Source organism: Carlito syrichta, unplaced genomic scaffold (assembly GCF_000164805.1).
Source record: "Carlito syrichta isolate Samal-C Ts95f unplaced genomic scaffold, Tarsius_syrichta-2.0.1 Scaffold305149, whole genome shotgun sequence".
Classification (NCBI taxonomy): Eukaryota; Metazoa; Chordata; class Mammalia; order Primates; family Tarsiidae; genus Carlito; species Carlito syrichta.
In genome coordinates this window covers 521,707-543,180 of record NW_007249245.1, presented here as the reverse complement: position 1 = coordinate 543,180, position 21,474 = coordinate 521,707, and the positions used below count along the sequence as shown (strand labels likewise).

Here is a 21,474-nt window from a genome sequence, read left to right as displayed (position 1 = left end):
TATATATAAAATACTATTTACATATATATAAAACATATATCTATTTTTTTTTTTTTAAGAGAAAGTAGGATTTATTAAGAGAACAGGAAAGCTCCCACAGTGGGAGGGGACCCTAGGGGCTTGCCCAGCTTTATTTTTAATGCTAATGTTAAAAGGTTTTTTAGGCTGGGCTCTATGGCTCAGTCTGTAATCCCAGCACTTTGGGAGGCCGAGGAGAGTAGATTGCCTGAGCCCGTGGGTTTGAGACCAGCCTGAGCAACTTGGCAAGACCTCGTCTCTACAATAAATCAAAAATTAGCCGGGCATGGTAGTGCATGCCTGTAGTTCCAACTACTTGAAAGTCTGAGGTTAAAGGATCGCTGGAGCCCAGCAGGTCGATGTTGGGGTGGCCGTGAGTGTGCCACAGCACTCCGGCCTGGGCAACGGAGTAAGACTCCAACTCAAAAAAAAAAAAAAGTTTTTAAAAATAGTATTTTTCAGATGTTAGTGTAGAGAAACAAAATTGTGTTTACTGTAACCTTACTAAATTTTCTTATTACTCCTAATAACTCATCTGTAGATTCTTTTGAGTTTTCTACATAGACAATCTAATTTGAGAAAATAAGTTTTGTTTTCTCCTTTCTAACAGATACTTTTGCTTAATTTACTGCCTTGACCAAAGATTTCCAGTATGATGTTAGATAAAAGTAAATCCATGTCTTGTTCTTAATCTTTAGGCAAATGCTATAAATGTTTCAACATTAAATAGGATGCTTTCTCTAAGTTTTTTTTTCAGATAACTTTATTGTGTTAATGAAGTGGCCTTCTATTCCTGATTAGCTAAGTTTTTAAAAAAACTACATATAGTGAATTTTATCAAATGCTTTTTCTGAATTTATTGAAGCAATAATATTTTTCTCCTTTAATATTTTAAAATAATGAATTATATTAATGAATATTCTGAAAGGAATCCAATTTTGAATTCCTGCAATAGATATAATTTCTTAATTATTAACTACATTTTAAAATACACATTATACTTTGCTGGCTTGAATTTACTAACATTTTGATTAAGATTTTTACATTTATGATCATGAATAAAATTGGCAAGTAATCTCTTTTACTTTTATAGGCCTTGACATGTTTTGATATCAAGGCTATGCTAGGCTGATAAAATGAATTGGGAACTGCTGACTTTTTTTTAATTCTTTGAAAGAGTATGTAGTTTCGGAATTACTTCTTCCTGTGAGTTTGGCAGAACTCCTGGTAAAAGTGTCTAGCCCTGAAATTGTGTGTGTAGAATGACTTTTTAAAAAATTATTGAGCCAATTAAAAAAAAACTTTGTAGGACTACTCAGGTTATATTCATATAGAAATCTCATATAAAATATATATAATACCTGAATAATCACTTTAATCATATTCTTTTTACTTAATTTAGAAAAAATTTAGATAATTTTGCTCAAAATATCTTTTTTTAAAACCTGCATTATTTTTAGTTTGTTTCCTTTTTATTTCCTAATATTTGTTCCTTCTCTCTTTTTGTCCTGATCAACCTCTCCAGGAAGTTTATCAACTTTATTATACTTTCAAAAAATAAATTTTTGGCTCTACTGACATCTAAAATTTTATCCTTGTTTGCTATCTCATTAACTTCTACTTTTGTCTTGTTTTGTAAATCTCTTTTCTACTTGCTTTGGGCTTATTTTCCCTTCTTTGTCTAACTTCTTTTTTTTTTTTTGAGCTGGAGTCTCACTCTGTCGCCCAGACTGGAGTGCAGTGGCCGCTCCCAGCCACCGCAGCCTTGACCTGCTGGGCTCCGGCGATCCTTCCGCCTCCGCCTTCCAAGTAGCCGGAATTATAGGCATGCGCTACCATGCCCGGCTGATTTTTTGATTTATTGTAGAGATGAGGTCTCGTTGCCCAGGTGGGTCTCAAACCCGCGGGCTCAGGCAATCCACTCACCCCAGCCTCCCAAAGGCACAGGATTACAGGCTGAGCCACCGAGCCCAACTTGTCTAACTTCTTAATATTGATACTTAGCTCATTGACTTTTTTCTTTCTATTATGAGTATTTAGGGTTACAACTTTCCCTTTAATTTAGTTATGTCTTCCACTTATAAAATTAGGTATTTTTATTATCGCTCAGTCCCAAATATTTACTGGTTTCCAAATGATTCTTAATTTCTTTTCTTTTTTTTTGAGTTGGAGTCTCACTCTGTCAACCAGACTGGATCTGCAGTGGCCGCTCCCAGCCACTGCAGCCTCGATCCACTGAGCTCCGGTGATCCTTCCGCCTCAGCCTTCCAAGTAGCTGGAACTACAGGCGCGCGCCACCACGCCCGGCTGATTTTTTTATTTATTGTAGAGATGAGATCTCGCCAAGTTGCCCAGGCAGGCCTTGAACCCGTGGGCTCAGGCAATCCAGTCAACTCAGTCTCCTAAGGCACGGGATTACAGGCTGAGCCACCAAGCCCAGCTTGATTCTTAATTTCTAAACATATATGCTTTGCCCACTAATTATCTTGTTATTGTCAATTTCTAATTTAATCATAATGTGGTCCAGAGACTATGGTGAGTATAATATTGATCCTCTAATATTTGTTGAAGCTTGCTTTATCATCCAGGGTATCGTCAATTTTCATAAATGTTCCTTGTCGGCTCAAAAATAATGCATATTCTGCAGTTGTTGGGTAGTGTGCTCTTGCTAATTGTGGTGTTTAAATCTTATATATCCTTACTATTTTTTCTGTTTACATTATATCAATTAATTTATGGTTATATTACCCATTAATATAATAGACTTCTTGTGATTTTTTTTCACTTTGAAAATTTTGATGTTATGTTATTTGAACTTTACCTGTATAAATTATTTTGTCTGCATGTTAAGTTATACCTTTCTTTATCATGTAGTGACCCTTTTAAGTCTAGTAATGTTTTTTGCTTAAAGTTTATTTTTCTAGTATCAATATAAACATCAGTCTTTGCCTAACATATATTTTCCTGTTCTTTTTCTTTCAAAGTTTCTGAATCTTTAATTTCATATTATAAATAGCATAGAGCTGAAGTTTTATTTTTAATCAATTTGGACAATATTTATCATCAAATCATAGCATATAATCCATTTGTTTAAAACATCTTATTTAGCCAGGTTCGGTGGCTCAGCCTGTAATCCCACGCCTTTGGGAGGCTGAGGTGAGTGGATTGCCTGAGCCCGTGGGTTTGAGACCTGCCGGGGCAACTTGACGAGACCTCATCTCTACAATAAATCAAAAATTAGCCAGTCGTGGTAGCGCGCCTGTAGTTCCAGCTACTTGGAAGGCTGAGCGGAAGGATTGCCGGAGCCCAGCAGGTCGAGGCTGTGGTGGTTGGGAGCGGCCACTGCACTCCAGTCTGGGCGACAGAGTGAGACTCCAACTCAAAAAAAAAAAATCTTATTTAATTTAACTTATGCTACCATATTTTTCCTATACTCTTTCATTTTCTATTCTTTACTTCCTCTGGATTAACTAAAAATATTTCACATTCCATTTTAAATGTGGTTTGTAAGATGCTTCAAACCACATTAGGCTTGTAGGTTAAATACCCGTTTTCTATAGTTTAGAGGCTACCCTAAAAATTACAAGTTTATTAAAGTCCAAAGTGAATATTTTACCCTTTTCCCAGATAACTACAGGAACTTAGAAGATTTTAATTCTAAATTCTCTTCTCCCTATTTTATTGCTTTTGTATATTCCAATCACATTTCTTGATAATTTCATAAGATATTATTATTGCTGTTGTTCCATGCAATCAATATTGTCCACATTTCCCCCATATTTACATTTACTGCTATTTAATTCTTCTTGCACCTCATATTCCTTCTGAACAAAATACATCTTTTAGAAAATCTTTTTGTAAGAATCTACTGGTGATAAACTTTCCCAGTTTTTCTTTGTCTGAAAATGTCTTTATTCTTTAAAAAATTTTTTTTCTTTTTTACAAGACACACAATTGTAAGTTGACAGCTATTTTCTCTCAACTCAGTGAAGATACAATTTAACTGTCTGCTGGCTCTCACTGATATGGTTGTGAAGTCAGCTGGAAGTTTATTTCTTTATCTGTGTGTTTTGCAGTTTCACTATAATGTGTCTAGTAAGGTCTTTTTCATTTACCTTGCTTGGTATTGATCGGGATTCTTGACTTTATGGCTTAGTGTCTTTCAATTCCAGCAAATTCTCAGTCATCATCTCCTTTAGCATTGGCTTTTTCCCCTATCAGTTCCTAGAATTCTATACTTTCTAGATGAGACTTTCCAACTTTATCCCCCATGCTTCTTAACTTCTACTTCCTATTTCCCGTTTCTGTCTCTCTAGGCTGCATTCTAGAAATTTCTTACATTTAATTTTTCAATCCATTAATTTTATTTCAGTTATGCCTAATGTGCTATTAAGCCTGTCCACGGATATTTTAATTTCTATTATTATTTTTTTCATTTCTAGAAGTTCTGTTTAGCACTCTTCTTGCTTTTCACGTTTTTCAATCTTTTTTATCTTTAGAAATTAAATTAAGGACCCTAATTTTATATTCTAGGTTTGATAGTTCCGATTTCTGAATTAGTAGTCTAATGATCTGCGGTCTTTGTTTTTCTTTACTCTTGCTCATTGTCCCATGTTTTCTTTTTTTATAAGCACGTTTGATTATAAGTTGCTCATTTCTCTTGAAACTCTATTTCTATTATTATTTATCCTTCTCCACTTTCTTTTTCTGGTATTCCTATTAGCTGAATTTTGACCTTGTCGCCCCCTGACTAATTGTCTGTATATCTTAACTCTCTTTCACACTTTCCATCAGTGTTTTGCTTTATATTTAGAAAAAAAAAGTTTTCAACTTTTTATTCCAGATTCCAGACTTTAGCTGTTACCTATCCCTATTAATATTTTTAAAATTCTGTTGCTCATATTTTAAATTCTCAAGTATTCACTTATTCTGTAATTACTTCTTTTTCATGTCAGTCTGTTCTCTTTTTATTTAATACAAGTGATTTCAAAATTTTCTGAAGACAGCAATCATACTTGGCAATTTTTTCTTTCCCTTGAATTAGCTAGATTTCCTCTGGAGCCATGCTCATTGGTTATATCATCACATTTTTGATTAACAGGTTGGTTAGCAAAGGCAATTGGTATGAAATTTCTGTGTCAGTATATTGATAAATTTTTCTTTTCTTTTTTTGAGTTGGAGTCTCACTCTGTAGCCCAGACTGGAATGCAGTGGCCGCTCCTGGCCACCGCAGCCTTGACCTGCTGGGCTCTGGCGATCCTTCCGTCTCAGCCTTCCAAGTAGCCAGAATTACAGGCATGTGCTACCATGCCCGGCTGATTTTTTGATTTATTGTAGAGATGAGGTCTCGCTGCCCAGATGTGTCTCGAACCCGCGGGCTCAGGCAATCCACTCACCTTAGCCTCCCAAAGGCGCGGGATTACAGGCTGAGCTACCAAGCCCGGCTGATAAATTTTTCTAATGCACCTATCCTTTGTAGAGAAGGACTGATTTAGGGCTCTTTTTAAATGGACAGGGTATGCTGACTTGAAGACTTCATTTAGGGTTCAAAAGAAGAGAGGTCTCTAGGCAAGCTGGAAGCCCCAACCCTCCCTTCACACTGCACCCCCTCAATAAAAATAGAAAGTACTGTGCTTTAGGTATGTAGAATTTTTGTTTCTCTCTTAAGAAAAGTTGACTCTTTTCCCATACTCATCTATGTCTATTTTTAAAGGCTGGTATTACCTTAGAAACTATTCTATTTCTCTCTTAGGTGATGGCTCGTAACTAGGATTTGTAGTCAACTGTTCATTTTTTAGCAAATATTACTGTGTTTTTTGGTCTTTTGGTTTTTTTGAGAGGAAAATCACACTGAAAGCTCCCTGTGAGAATCTATGAGGATGGGGTGGAAGGATAACAAGTGGAAGAATGACCCAGGTTTTCCTATCACCACAGGCAGTTCACACTTGGTCTCTCCTGGGGTGAAGTGGAAATCTGGTCTTTCCTGGAGCTCCCCAGGGCTGTTCCTACCACTGCTAAAGCTTGTTCCTGTTTGTTTGATTTTTTTTTTCTTTTTCTGGGTCATGACCTTTCCTGCTCAGGATTATTTTTCAGTAGAGTCCTATTACTTTCTGTTTTCCAGAAACAACTATATTTCTAGTTTGCTGATGGCATTCCTTCCTGTTCTCAGTGCTACTATGGATTTATTTCCATTTCTTCAGCTTTATGGCTGTGAGGTAGGGATTCCTAAGGGAGGGAATGAAGTGTTAAAGCCCAGTCTGCCACGTGAACAGGATGCTCTCATCATTTTAAAAGTGTGGATATACATCATCTATTTTAGTATTTAACTTTCTCAATGTGTAATAAGCTTCCATTTTATAATATTAAGTTTGATTGCTCAGTAATTCAGAAAACTATCTTTTATATGATTTGGATTGAAAATCATTTTGTTTAATGCATACACTTTTCCTTTAGTATTTATATAAGACAGTTTTTCTAATTTCAAAAACAGGATAAAAGCATTGGCCTAAAGTAGTGAGGGTTAGTAATCAATCCATACCCACACACACATTTTGGTTTTAGTTTCTCTGAAGTTGAGTTTTCCTCTATTTCCTACATGTTTACTAGAGTCATGATTTCAAACCAAATACAAAATCAGCACAGGAAATTCTGGTGCGATCAGTTATCCTAAAGTTTCAAATGTGCTATAATCTACAGAACATTCTCAGATTTTAAAATAGGAATATTACCATTTCATACATATGCTTGACTTTAGGGAAAAGATTAATTCAAAAAAATGAAACCAAAAACCCCAAAACAAACCCTTACCCTAGAAAAGAGAAAGCCAATCAAAAAGTTTTTCTGGACCAAAAAATGCCAGAGGATTTTGTACCACACAAAGAAAGGGTCTCACCATGTTCCATGAATATATCATCAAAGTTGCAGCGAATATTATGGAATTCCGTAAAAATATGCCAGATGCATATAGAAATCACAGCATACAGTTCTTAGGTAAGAATTCAATCTCACAGTGAATTGATAGGATCAACTTCTTGGGAATCAACATAGTGAGACAAAAAGTCTGTCTCTGAGGCAGAGATTTCCGAATTCAAATCCTAGCTGTCATTTTTCTTAGCCACGTGACTAAAAATCGCTAGTTATGAGCCTCAGAATCTCCTTTTCTTCATGTTTCAAATTCCGATAATAACAACTACTTCACACAGTCATTGGGAGAATTACATGAAATAAGATAAGTCAGGGTGCTGGCACACAGCAGACACTCAACAACTATTTCCTTTGCTCGTCTTTCTATCAAAAACTCCAAGCTGAGAGAACATACAGTTATTTGTGTTATATTCTCCCTCTATCCTGAATGTTTAAATGCAAATAATGAGAAACGGCGAGGAAAGCAATGAACTCTTCAATACGTTCTAGTCTTTGGTATATGATGCTGATGATGACCTATATCACATGAACTCAACCAAGCATTTCTTCTGATCTCTTTTCTTCTGATTTAATTCATTATTTCCTTCACATTTCATGTCCCTTGGCTTTTCGCCTCTTCGCTGGTGCCTGTGCCCACAGCAAATCCCAACCAAGGGTGGGATAATTAAGAGATATTGCCTATGCATCTTTGTGCCATCACCCCCTCTGCTGACCTTTCTGTAGTTATGCATTAAAATTTGGGGGCTTCCCAACGCATTTGTCAGGGCATTTTTTTTTCTCTCCATCCCTTTTGCCTCATAGATGCCCAGTGGGTGAGCCACAGTTCCAAATGCATATCTACTAGCTCAGAGGATTTTCATCTTCAAACACAGCTCTGTAATTGGCAAGGGACGCTCTCAGCTCGCCTGCTGGTCATGAAACTAACAATTTTGGTCTTTATGAGTATGCTTTTAGGACGTGAACAGGGTAGCTTATGCATTTTTAATGCTCAAGACAACATTAATACCAATTAGTAGTGCCAAAGAAGAGAATTAAAACACTACTTCACGGAATGATAACATCCTCTGTTTGACGACAAAGCACACGTGTTATTTATCCACTGATTCAATGAGGAAACTGCTTCCTAGACAGTAGACTCTGCACATACCCAGCAAGTTGTGGCTTTTCTTCATGGATTCTGAGGCCATTTATCTTGAAGTCTTCTAATTGGTGTTCTTTGTCCACTCATTTTCTTTTTATTTAGACAACTCAATATTCGCCATTTAAGTTTTTTTCCCCCTTCCCACATATACTAGGGAACAACTATAATAAAACATGATGTTCTTTTCTCCTAGGATTGCTTTGAAATTCACCATTTTATGTTTTGTTACTCCCTTCCTTGAACATGAACACTGAAGGTCACCAGGAATCTTATCTATTTGAACAGTGACCATCCCTTTTCCCCATCTGATTTTGTTTTTTGGTAAATTTCTTTGAAAACTACTGTCTATTGCATGTTCTTCTTCTCTTCCCCTCTGCCTTCCACACCTGATCCCCTGTACCCCATATGAAATAATAAAGTCTTTCTTACTTGGATTATTGTGTCCAGAGGATACAAGCTGAGAGTCCTGAAAGAACAAGAAGTGTCAATTAATTTTCCTACTTTGATTTTCAAAACACAAGTTGAACTTGAGATATACCACTTGAGATATATCATTCAGAACTGACTCGTGTCTCTTAACCTCTACTAGTTACCGTAATGAGGAATTTACATGAACATGCTTGATAAGTAGTACCGGGAGTATATTTCACAATCACTTTCACTTTGTATTATGAATTTTTTGTTTTGTTTATTGAGGTGAAATTTACATAACATAAAATTAAACATTTTTATTTTTAATTTTTATTTATTTATATTTATTGATTGATTTTAAAGATGTGGGGCACAATTCAGGGTTAGGTATACAAATGCTCATTATGCAAGTACCCTTGTTGATGAGTTTCCCTCAATTGCCAATCCCCCTCCCGCTCCCCTGGCAGTTTCCCACTACCACCAATCCCCTTCTCACAGTATTATGATAATAGAAAATTAAACATTTTTAAAGTGAACAATCCTGTGGCATTTAGCACAGTCACAATGTGGTGCAACCATTACCTGTATCTAGATGAAAAATATTTTCATCACTCCAAAGTAAAACCCCTTATTCATTAAGCAGAGTCTCTTCATTCCCCCTTTTCCTTAGTCCCTGGCAACCACCAATTTCCATCTGTCTCTATAGATTGATCTATTCTGGATAATCATACCAGGGCAATCATACAGTATGTAACCTTTTGTGTCTAGCTTCTTTTACTTAGCACAGTGTTTTAGAGGTTCATTCATGTTGTGTCATGTGTCAGTATTTCATTCCTTTTTACGGATATACAACAATTTGTTTCTCTATTCATCTGCTGACAGGTGTCAGGGCTGTTTCCACCTTTTGGACAGTGTAAATAGTACTGCGATGAACACACAGATATCTGTACTTGTTTGATCCCTGTTTTCAGCCCTTTTGTGTACATACCTAGGAGTGGACTTTCTGGGTCATATGGTAACTCTGTGTTACACTTTTTGAGGAACTGCCCAACTGTTTTCCACAGCAGGGAAACCATTTTTCATTCCTACCAGTGAAGTATGAGGGTTCCAATTTCTCCATATCCTTGCCAATATTTGTTATTTTCCATTAAAAAGATTATAGCCATCCATGTGGGTGTAAAGTGATTTTTCACTGTGGTTTTGATTTGTATTTTCCTAACAACGAATGATGCTGAGCATCTTCACGTGTTTGTTGGCCATTTCTACATCTTTGGAGAAATATCTGTTCAAGCACTGGGACATTTTTTAATTGAGTTGTTTGCACTTTTCTTGTTAGGTTGAAAGAGCTCTTGACAATCTGGATACTAGACTTTTATCAGATAAATGATTTGTAAATATTTTCTTCTATTCTGTCAGTTCTATCTTTCCACTTTACTAATAATGTTCTTTGATGCAAAAAATTTTTAAAATTTTGACCAAGTTTATTTTATTTAATTTTTCTTTCGTTACTCATGCTTTTTTGTCATATGTTAGAATCCATTGCCAAATCCAAGGTCATGAAGATTTAAATTTATGTTTTCGTCTATAAAGCTTGTGGTTTTATTCTTATACTTAGGTCATTGATCCATTATATTATTGGCTTTTAATCTAACTCACTTCTCTTTGAATGCACCTTTATTCCCTCTAGCTTTCTACACACGAGACTGGCAACCATTGCACCAGGGATACTAGTCAACAACTATTGTCAATCTCACATTGGTAGATGAAAACATTATTACTGATATCCACTTATCTGCAATGACATAAAACCCGTACTACACAGTATTTTAAACTAATGCTCAGATAAGTAGAAACTGAACCTGATTTTATCTGGGTTAAAATGAATTGTGAAATTTTGTCTTAAGGACTCACATTCTCTTTCCTTGCAAAATTCTCATGTAATATAAAATATAAGAAATAATTATAATAGAATAAATTAGTCAAGACGGTAGGAATGTAAAAAAGTAAGTCGTGGCATGTTGAGATCTAGCAGAATACCTTTATAATTCTAGTACATGGAACAAAACTCTAGTGAAATGGAATTAACTTTGATTAAATGGCTTTACATACTTTACCAGAATTTTGCTTCATGAAAAAACAGTTGCTACAGGGCAGAGGTGTCATTTAATGTGACTTGTGGCATATTGAAATCCAAGTAATAATGTCTGTTTTAAAAAGGAATTCCACTGGAATAGTATGAAATGAGTCAGTCTGGCGGATAGGGGTTGGATAGGAAAATTGGGAAGGGAAGGGATTCCCACTCTATTAAACAGATTGAGTCACACACAGATGCCTAATAAACCTCCTTCGATGTTGGCAGTAATGAGCTATTCATCAGAAGAAAAAGAACAAGCTCAACTCTCACCCAGAGATTCCACTTTTGAAAATAGTTATATGAAGATGAAATACTGTTCCAGAAGCGATGGGCTAAAATATAATCTGCAAAAATGATTTTGGCCTATTTTGGATAAATATTGTTACTAAGAAGACATCCACAGTTAAATCCTCCAAGTAGATCGATGTGTTTCCCTTCTCTTCTAATTAACTTAGAGTTTATATCTGAACATAAATTAATTTCAGCTTTGACATATGAAAAATACTTTGAGTCCCATTAAGTTAACTCCGCTGTGCTGTCTATAGATATCGGCTCTTCGAAGGCACCCTGTACTAAGGAGAGCAATACTCACTCACCATCAAATGGACAAGAATGGACAAAATTTTCAGCATTAAGCTCATTCTTTAAAAAAAAATAGAAAGGCTGGGCTTGGTAGCTCAGCCTGCAATCCCAGCACTTTGGAAGGCTGAAGCGAGTGGACTGCCTGAGTCCGCAGGTTCAAGACCAGCCTGGGCAACTTGGCAAGACCTTGTCTCTACAATAAATTTTTAAAAAAATTAGCCAGGTGTGGTAACATGTGTGCCGTGTAGTTCCAGCTACTTGGAAGGCTGAGGCGGAAGGATCGCTGGAGCCCAGCAGGTCGACACTGGGGTGGCTGTGAGTGTGCCATAGCACTCCGGCCTGGGCGACGGAGTGAGACTCCAACTCAAAAAAAAAAAAAATAGTAAATATTTTTCTGGTACCGTTTGCTGACACTAACAGGAAATAAATCTTTTAATTTACTGATGTATCCTAAAACCCATTTATACTTCAGCCACATGATGACTATTGGCCATACACTCTTCAGCAGAGATCCCAAGAACAGCTTATAGGTGACCTGAATCATGATTACACAATGAAATACTGTTCCTGAAGTGATGGGCTAAAATACATCTATATTTTATATAAGATCACAAATTTCAAATGTTAACTAAAACGCCTGTCTAATTAATAACTATTATTGTTTCTATTTTGTGTGAGGAATAAAGACAGGCAGAAAATGGTTAAAGAAATTGTTAATTCCCCCTCCCTCCAAAAAAAGATCTCCATAGACGTCTGCCGTAGGAGAGGCAAGAACAAAACCAAAGACTTTTTGCTTAATATGTAATCTCATGTTTCTACGTGATGTCTTCTTGGTAGTATACTGAAACAACAACAATGTCCCATTATCATTCTTACTGGCATTTGGCCAGTGTGTGGCCAGCCTGCTCATGGAAGGGTCAGCTACCTTAAGACCCTGAATCTTGTTTGTATCCAAGGAGTGGCACAGTCTAGAACATTGAAGTCAGAGTCAATATTTCTGAGCTAATTGCTATCATTTCAGTATAAATGGCTTAACATAAAGTATACAATTTGATAGTAAGCATCATGAAAAGAATGCTACTACTATTATTATCTTATCCTAAAGATGGCTCCATAATATCTTTTCATTAAAGAAAATTTAAAAAAACAGGAAAGCATTTTAAAAAAAGAAGTTGCCTGTAATTCCATAGCAGGCCATTTCCAAGGTTAATCTGCTGTTTTTTGTTTGCCATGATCATTCAGCAAGTGTGTATCATTCTGATGATCAAGTGCACAGAGAGAACAAACATTCTCTGTTACTTGGAAGCACATGGGATGTATTTTTCTCTATCTTTAAATCCTGAAGTCCCTACATCTAAACTATTCTTTGGCATATGGGAATCCTAACACTCTTCTAAATGTGGTATTTAGCAGAGAAGAAAAGTTCATATAAACCATTTTGCTGAAGACAGAAATAACCAGGTACACTTGTATCCGATAAAGTCCTTCAGTGAAATTAATCAAATGTATATTTAATCAAATGTAACATGACATCCAAATCGTACAAGGTTCTTACGTACTATCAGTTGTTATCAATTAATTGAAAACTGCAGCCAATTAATTGGAAAATTGATGTCAATAAATTAGAAAATGCCATCAACCATAAAACACATCCTGATTTTAGAGATTTTAAAATGTGAAAAATATGCACCTTAGATCAACGAAACACGGTAGTTCTTTGGCCATACTTCTGACAGAGGACAGTATTGATATTGCATCACTTACAAATGGCTTTTGAAACCATCTGAAAATGGCTCTACTCATACCTCTCCTTGCTGGTCTATCAGTCCATCACTGGAACTACAAAAGGCAAGAAATGGAAATATATATCCTCATATTTTCAGACCCTCAATGTAAAGCTAATTACCGTAGGATAAATTACCACTTGATTTGGTTGGGTGTCTTTTCACCTTCACTGACTCCTTTCTTTTCACTCTTAATCTACAAAACTCAAAACCGTTGAAATACTGTAATTTGCAATTAATTTAAATGCTTATTTTGAGGTAATGCTAAACATGGAAATGTTTTGTGGTAGTTTTGGAAGCACGCGGGCAACCCAGAAAAGGAGATGCATAATAAACTCTCCAACTTCAAAGCACTTTCCTTCCGTCTTGTTGGCGTTCATTCTCATTCTAGTGTGTCAAGAGAAAGCAGGAGGATTCTTGGTTTTGAAATAATGCTAGAACTCTTCTGTATAATGCCTTAAGAATCAATTAACAGGAAAAGTATCAGGTCAGTCTGATACCACCAGATGCAGCATCCATGCCTTGTGAAATGCGTGAAAAACGCCATTAAGCTTGGACGTACACCTCCTTGAGGATGGAAAATGTGCTACCATTTTGAGTTCTGTACTTGCATTTCAAAATGGATGAGATTGCTGCAGAAATGAAGGGGGAAAAGCAAAGCAAATACATTTTCTTCTCTTTAGGCTGAAATATCTGGTAATGGCAGCCAATTTAAAGGAGGCATGCATTCTTTTCTTTACAAAATTCAATTACTTTTGAGAATTGAAGAATGAGGCAGAAATGCCTGGTGGTATTTGTCCTGGGAATTGTGACTCCAAATTAAGTCCTCAGAGAAGAGAAAAACAATAGCCAAGTTCACTATCAATTGATTTTATTATATGTCATGTCTTTCAATGTCCAGACAAAATGAGGAAATTCTCGAAAATTTTAAGCTAATTAATTTAGTAGTATTGGTAACTGAGAATGCAGTTAAACTGACTTTCCTTGTGAGGTCAAGTTGCTCCTCAATCTTAATAAGGGTTTAATTTTATTGTTTATGAGTCATTGTGGAGATTTCGCCCCTCAAATTCCAAAAACAATTTTAGCTTCTATACACTAGCAATAGCAATCATCTCAAATATAAATAGTTTAATTAAAGAACTGCAATGCCCTGCTGTCAGGATACTAATTTATTGAGATACAGGTTAAAAGAGATGCACTCTGTGTGAAAATAATAACAGTCTTTGTTGCAGGCAGGATAATAGCACCCCCAAAGATATCTGTGCCCTAATTCTCAGAATCTGTGAATATGTTACCTTGCATAGAAAAAGGGACTTTTAAAAGACACATAAAAAGCAAATGTGGTTAAATTAATGATTTGGAGGTGGGAGATCATCTGGGAAGGCACTATATAAGCACAAAGGTCTTTATAAAAAAAAAAAAGAAGAAGAGAGGGAGTTAGGAGAGGCGGAAAAGGAGACGTGGAAGGGAAGCAGAGGTCAGGGGTGTGAGTCATGAGCTAAGGCAGAGGCAGCCTCCAGACACTGGCAACGGCAGGAAAATAGAGCCTTATGAAGGAACACAGCCTTGTTGACACCTGGATTGTAGCTCAGTGAAACTGATTTCAGACTTCTGATCTCCAGAAGTATAAGATAATAAATGTGTGTTACTTAAGTCACTAAGTTTATGGTAATTTCTTACAGTCAAAATAGGGAACTAATGCACTCTTCATTTGTACAAGATAAATCATCAGTACAGCAAGCTTTTTGAAACAGAGGCATTATTAAAATGTTTTGACCCAATGTTTTGACATTTTGAAAAATCACTTATTCTTTCTGTCTCAAGCAAGGCAAAAAGATCTAAAGGTGAAACAGCTCCATGTAAATCCTAGAATAGTCCTAAGTAAGACTTTTTTTTCCATTTTAATTTGAAATTCTTTGTCCTATATGACAGATAATAATGTATCTTTTTGAGCAAAAATTAAGATACATCTTTCTTTCTGTCTTAACAGTTAATAAGTTAATTATAGTCACATGTCTTTCCATTAGGTTTTTATAACTTATTCCTCTTGTATAACTGACACTTTGTACCCTCTGACCAACATTCTCATTGTCCTCTCCTCCTGTCCCTGGAAACCACCATTCTACTCTGCTTCCATGAGTTTGACTATTTTAGATTCTACGTATAAGTGATAGAATGCAATATTTGTCTTTCTGTGTTTGGTTTTGGTTTAATTCACTTAAACCATACACACACACACAAATACACACACACACACACACACACGTATATATATGAATGATATATCAGAAATGTGACTATAGTTAACAATATTATAGTGTGTAATTGAAATTTTCTAAGAGGGTAGATTTTTAGAAATTTGCTAGGCAGGTAGAGTTCTCATCACTAAAAGAGAAAATAAAGGGAAAACGGTAACTACCTGAGGTGATGGATTTGCTAATTAGCTTGATTGTAGTTATTATTTTACAATATATAAAATATCAAAACAAAAGTTTGTTTCCCTTAAAATATACAATTTTTATTTGTCAATTATACCTCCACAAAGCTAAACAATGAAATTTTTGTCCTAATGATTGGAAGTCTCAATTTCACCTCAGGAGTTAAGTCATTACTTACACTTAAGTAGCTTCGTGAAACAAAACAGATCAAATTTGTACAATCATCCTTTTGGCAAAGTCACAACAACATATGTCAATTATATAAAAATGTGTACTTATAAAAATGCTTACTTGATTGTATTTTGGATTAGTTACTATTTTGGACAGATTATGTGCAAATATTGTAAGCATTCTGCATTTTATTCTAAATGTGGCAGGATGTCATTGGCAATACATAATGACTGAACTATTCAACTGAATTCCCTTGTACTGAAAAGGGCTAGAAGCCTGAAAGTACAGATGGGTTCTGGTTTCAACTCCTCCAGTGAGATGCCACATTCATTCATTTGGGTATTGTCTGCAAAGCCTGCACCATTTAGTATCTGGTCCTTTACTGAAAAAGGTCATGGATCTTTGACTTAAATGAGTTCTTGGGAAAGGGTTAGCTAGACATATTGAGAAAGCAGCATAGAGAGTTCTGAAACAAATCCATGTGTTTATGATAAATTCAATTATTGACAAAGTGTATTTCAGACAAGTGAGGAGAAAATGGGCTAATACATTTATAGTGTTTTAATAATATATTAACCATCGAAAAGAATAAAACTAGAATCCTAGGTCATACCATCCACAAAATCAAAAAAAAATAAAAACTGTAAAAGAGTTAGAATAAAATAGAGAACATTGTTAGAGCAAGAACCATCATTTTCTCTGACATACAAATTAAGCACTTTGCTAGTATAAAAGGCACATAAAACGTTTACAAGAAAATAATTACATCATATCGAATATTCAAGAGAATAAGATTTAGGGAGCTCCTACAAATAATTTTTTAAAAAGTGGCAGCGGATAATGAATAGATAATTTGCAAAGGAAAACCAGTCAATGCTCAAGCTTAAAAGTAATTGGGAAAATGCAAATGAAAACAATGAGATATCAACTTTTCATCCATCATACAGACACAGTGATAAAAAATCAGACAGTATTAATCACTAGCAAAGATGTATAAAAAGTACTCTTACAACACAGCCCAAAGTACCTGTGGCTTCTGTTACCTACAGTCACAATTCCTAAGTTAGGTTTCCTTAATAGAGATATTCAATAGCAGACATACAAAGAGACATTTACAAAAAGGATTTCTTGGAATAGTGTTTGCGATAAAGACAAGCCACAAGTAATCCCAATGTCCATCGAAAGGGGCTTGATTAAATAAATTATTGCAAATTCTTACTACAAAATACTTTGCTGTTGTTTAGAAGAATGAAGGAAATCTCTATATGTTCAGTTGGAAAGATCTCAAATACATTTTGTAAAGGTAAATGAAAATAAACTCATAAAATTTACCATTGTGATAACAGCCATGAACAATTATTTCAATAATTCTATTTTAGAAAGCTGTGAAATCGATACACATGTAAGCAAAGATACATATTGTGAGCATCTGAAAAAAAACAACTCTTGAAAAATGCTTTTAGTACTACAGTATTTAAGAGTTTTAAACAAGTACACATGCACATAGGTGCCTATAATACACAGGGACAATGACTGAAATGGTACACACTGAACTCTTGATAGTAATCTCTGGATAGGGAAATAGAATCAGGTGAGGGTGCCAGGGACTTTGATATTTCGTGCTCTTTCCATTTGCATAATTTGATCTTTTGTCATGAGTATGAAGTTATGTGTCAGTGAAGGCTTTAAAAAAATCAAAGAAAGTTTATTCAACTCATATATACAGTAATTTAAATATATTTTGTGGCTGATATTTTTGGTGTGCTTTTTCTTAGAAAATAAAAAAAGTATTTTAAGTCCTAGAAAATATTTTAAGTTTTAAGAAATATACTCAGGGAAATTAAATACCTCATATCTTCAATTCTAAGACACTGATTTTAAGATACATCATTAATTTAACAACAGCTTTTCAGGAAAAGAAACAGGACATAAAATCACACTGAATGTATAAAATGACTGTAAGATGCATTTCAATTTCACAATTTGTTTTTAGATAAAATGACAATTGTAATAAGCATCACATTTTGCAAAGAGTATGGAAGTACAGGTAAGTGAGACTGCAAGCTTGACTCCCCACCTTTGGTGGATAACTATATTGCTTGCAAATTGTTAGGGATCAGATTCATATGCCTCCGGCAGGAATATTTACAGAGGAAAAGACAATCAAGGGTCAACCTATCCACTACAAATATTTACATGACGGAGGCATATTCCTCCTAAGGGGTGCAAGATCTCACCTTATTTGGAAATGGAAATTTACTTGGTTCCACTTTGCCAGGTGCTTGGATAGCAGAAAGTGGTGGAAGCCAGGTCATCTCCTAAAGGAGGGGATAAAAACAAACAATATTGTGATACAGAGAATATTAAAGGTCAGTGGCATGTAAAGCAGTGACACCAGCATGCCTGGATAAGGAATAAATAAGGGATGGAAGAAGCCCATCTTCTAAAGTAAAGCCCACTTTAGTGATTTCTTTTCCTAATTTTACCAATTCTTGAATCCGCAGCCATCTCTATCCTCCTTTTATACCTTAAAAAGGTCTGTGAGGTTGTCCTATTTTTATTTCATTTATTTTATTTCTTTATCCCTGAGTAAAGAGATAATCAAGTGGTAAAAGTTCTGCGGAAAATGCCACACAAAGGGGACTTGGACTTGACCCCACAAAATTCACAGGGTAATGGTGAAGGAATGCACAAAGTACTTTTTAACTTTAGAAATCTTTATTAGGGAAGTTATTAATACTATTAAAGAGCAAGTAAGAGTTCTCAATAACCTCCACACATCACTCTGGTCTTTGTGAAAATGTCATGCCTAGAGAAGTGAAAAAACAATAGAGAGAGAGAGACACACACACACACATACGGAGTCAGAGACAGGCAGGCAAGGAGGAAGGCAGGGAAGGAGGAGGCAATGGAGTCACTGTTATAACACAATATGAAGAACACAACATAAGCCTAAAATGCATTAAGTTGTCATATACTTATTGACATACACTTTCACTAAGCTGTAAGAGTGTGAGTGATAAAAGGCTTGTTTTATTCACTTCCAGTATTTTCCTTTAGTTTCATCTCCTGGAAGATAGTTGTAATCAGAAATGATTATGGAATTAAACAGATTTCTGATTACCTGGAAGCCAACTTGGAATTTACACATAGGTTCTGAACCTTCTTTCCTGGTTTGCCTGAACTTCTAAACCCAAGCAAGCATAGAGGCAGTAGCCAACCTATTTTAAGAAAAGTGAGAAATTCTCATTCTTGAGGTAAGGATATTTCCTCACCTCCCTTTGGTAGGTGGGTGGATGTTGAAATTCCATCAGGTTTTTGCAAGAAAAGGTTTCAGGGAATGGTCAGGTATCTCCCTTCCTTGGGTCACTGTCCTCTACCAGCACCTCAGATGTGCGGAGCCCAGACAGGGAGCAAATGGATGGTGAGAGTGTTCAAAGTCACCCCTGAAGGACTTACTGACCCCATGCCATCTTTCCCCCATCACGACATGTGCTGTTACCCAAGGTTTCTTCCCTGAAAAGCAAAGGCAGATCCAGTGCCCCTTTAGGTCTGAATCTTTTCTCACCAATTTTAGCCCAAGTATCTGTCAGTGCCTTGGTGTGCCTTTTGAAGAAGCTGTAAAGCAGGACTATCAAGTTTGTGTCCTGGGTGGTCTCTGTCTTTGTTCACTGGATCAGGGAACTAGTCATCATTCTCATAGTTGGGCCACCTTGTCTAAGCACTTGCCAGATCTCACCCAGATAGATTGTTGCTACGCCGGTAAGAAAAGCATGAAGACCCAGGGCATTTTCTTCTGTTTCCTAACCCCATCCTTTCTATAACTTGGCTCTCCCTTAGAGCCATTTCTCATCTACACAGTTTCTGATTTTTCTCTTCCATTTAAATTACTGGCTGGGATATGTATATTTTTGCTGTAAATTACCTCAAATCTTTTGTAGAGGAGTTAGTTATCAATTACAAACCATTGAACTCATTGTTCTCTTCCTCTTTCATGGACTGTCTTGGTGTGCCCTTGAATTCATCCCATTGCTAATCAGCCATTCAATGGCTTCCTTTGTAATCACTCTTTGGGGATAAAATTTAGACTGTATGATTCTTAGAGGCCCAAATTGCTAAGCACAAACTAATTACTCATGATTAAACATCAGACTTTCACACACAACCCCAGTACGTTCAACTTTGCATACAGATTTCACCTGTGAATCAGAATGCCTTATATGTGCACATTTCATGCCTGCCTGCTATCAAACCCCCCCAAAAGATGAAGTACTATTTCTGTGTGTCCTGCAGCTAATCAGAACCAAATAAAATGAAAAGTCCATAAAATAAAAATAACAGTACTTTCAGAAAAATATTTCCTAGACCAATAGCTTTTATAACTGAAACTTTCAGGTTATAATTTGTTTAATACACACTATATCCAAGAGTGAAATAGCAGACAGGCTTTAAGAGATCACTAAGCTGCTCATCCTTAAGTGTAGAAACTGTGTCCCCTTGAACTTTGTATCTTTTTTTTTTTTTTTGAGTTGGAGTCTCACTCTGTCACCCAGACTGGAGTACAGTGGCCGCTCCCGGCCACCGCCGCCTCGACCTGCCGGGCTCCAACGATCCTTCCACTTCAGCCTTCCAAGTAGCTGGAACTACAGGCGCGCACTCCCATGCCCGGCTGATTTTTGATTTATTGTAGAGATGAGGTCTCGCCAAGTTGCCCAGGTGGGTCTTGAACCCGCGGGCTCAGGCAATGAACTTTGTATCTTAATCAGGGTCCATTTCTAAGCACCCACTCATTCTCTGCACAAAGATTTCCTGAAGACATTCTCTGGGGAGGCACCGTGCCTCTGCCTTAAATACACAAAGTGTTCAGTCGGCATCTACCATATTTGAAAGTTAGGGTATCAGTTCTGGTTGCATAAAGTATCAACCTTTCTTCTCTAATGTCAGTTATGCTTGTAATTTTATTTTCATTTCTTCCTTCCTTCCTTCCCTCCAACTTATCTACCTTCCCTCCCTTCCTCCCTCCATCCAACCTCACAATTGCCACAGACGGCAGAGGCTACCTTCTTTTAGCCTGCTCTCCTCATGCAAATACCCCTTCTTCTTCGAGGCTGTGGCCATGTGGTTTTGGTCCCTTGTTGAAGAGGAGCTGTAGCTTTTTCTCTGTCCTTTCTTTGCCCTTTCAACCCGAAAAAAGGCTCTCTCCCATCCCTGCTAGCCCTCCCTGCTCTTCCGATAACTTCCTGTGGGCTGAAAGGGCAACAGGGCAATCTTGTGGACAACTCCAAGCATTTTACTTCACCTTCTTGACCTGTTCTTCGAGCCCATCTTGGCTCCAACTCAAATTACTGGTTTCACGAGCTTCACTTGAACTTCGACCTTTGTATTTTTGTCTTGAAGAACTGGAATCTTGGCTCTTCCCAGTCTACTCTGAACTGACTCATTCCATGGGGTCATCAAGCCCTCCTGCTGCTCACGTTAAAAACTGACACATGAGGCTGTATTTGAAATCTAACACTCAACACTAGTCACCCAACAGACACCTTAGCTGGCTTCTCCTAGACGCTCCCAAAAGATGAGACTCAGTCTTAGATCCATACCAATCCCTCTAAAATCTCTATTTTGGATCAAGCCCTAACACCGGCTCCTCTGACCCTATGCAAGGGCTGCTTAGGCAAAGGTATTTGTGCATAATGGTGGCGATACACAAGTAGAACACTGATTTTCCTAAATTTGCCCCCCGCCATGTGATTTGGGCAATTCATGCATTCTTTTCTAGCCTGTTCCTTCTTCAAGTGTTTTGGAGGTTACTTCTGCATTTTGTGACTCTCCTTGAGCCTCACTTTGGTTCTCACCCTCTCAGAACAGGTGATC

The 21,474-nt window shown here is 36.6% G+C and overlaps 1 protein-coding gene across 1 annotated transcript in view; it reads right to left on the bottom strand.

Annotated features, from left to right (window-relative positions):
• AFF3 (AF4/FMR2 family member 3) overlaps nt 1–21,474 on the bottom strand; it is a 478,579-nt gene that overhangs the window by 172,169 nt on the left and 284,936 nt on the right. Inside the window, exons 9-10 of the mRNA XM_021714010.1 lie at nt 17,841–17,921; nt 8,513–8,549 (exon numbers count right to left, since the gene is read on the bottom strand). Of these exons, the coding sequence (XP_021569685.1) occupies nt 8,513–8,549; nt 17,841–17,921 (118 nt within the window). The remainder of the gene's footprint in view (nt 1–8,512; nt 8,550–17,840; nt 17,922–21,474) is intronic.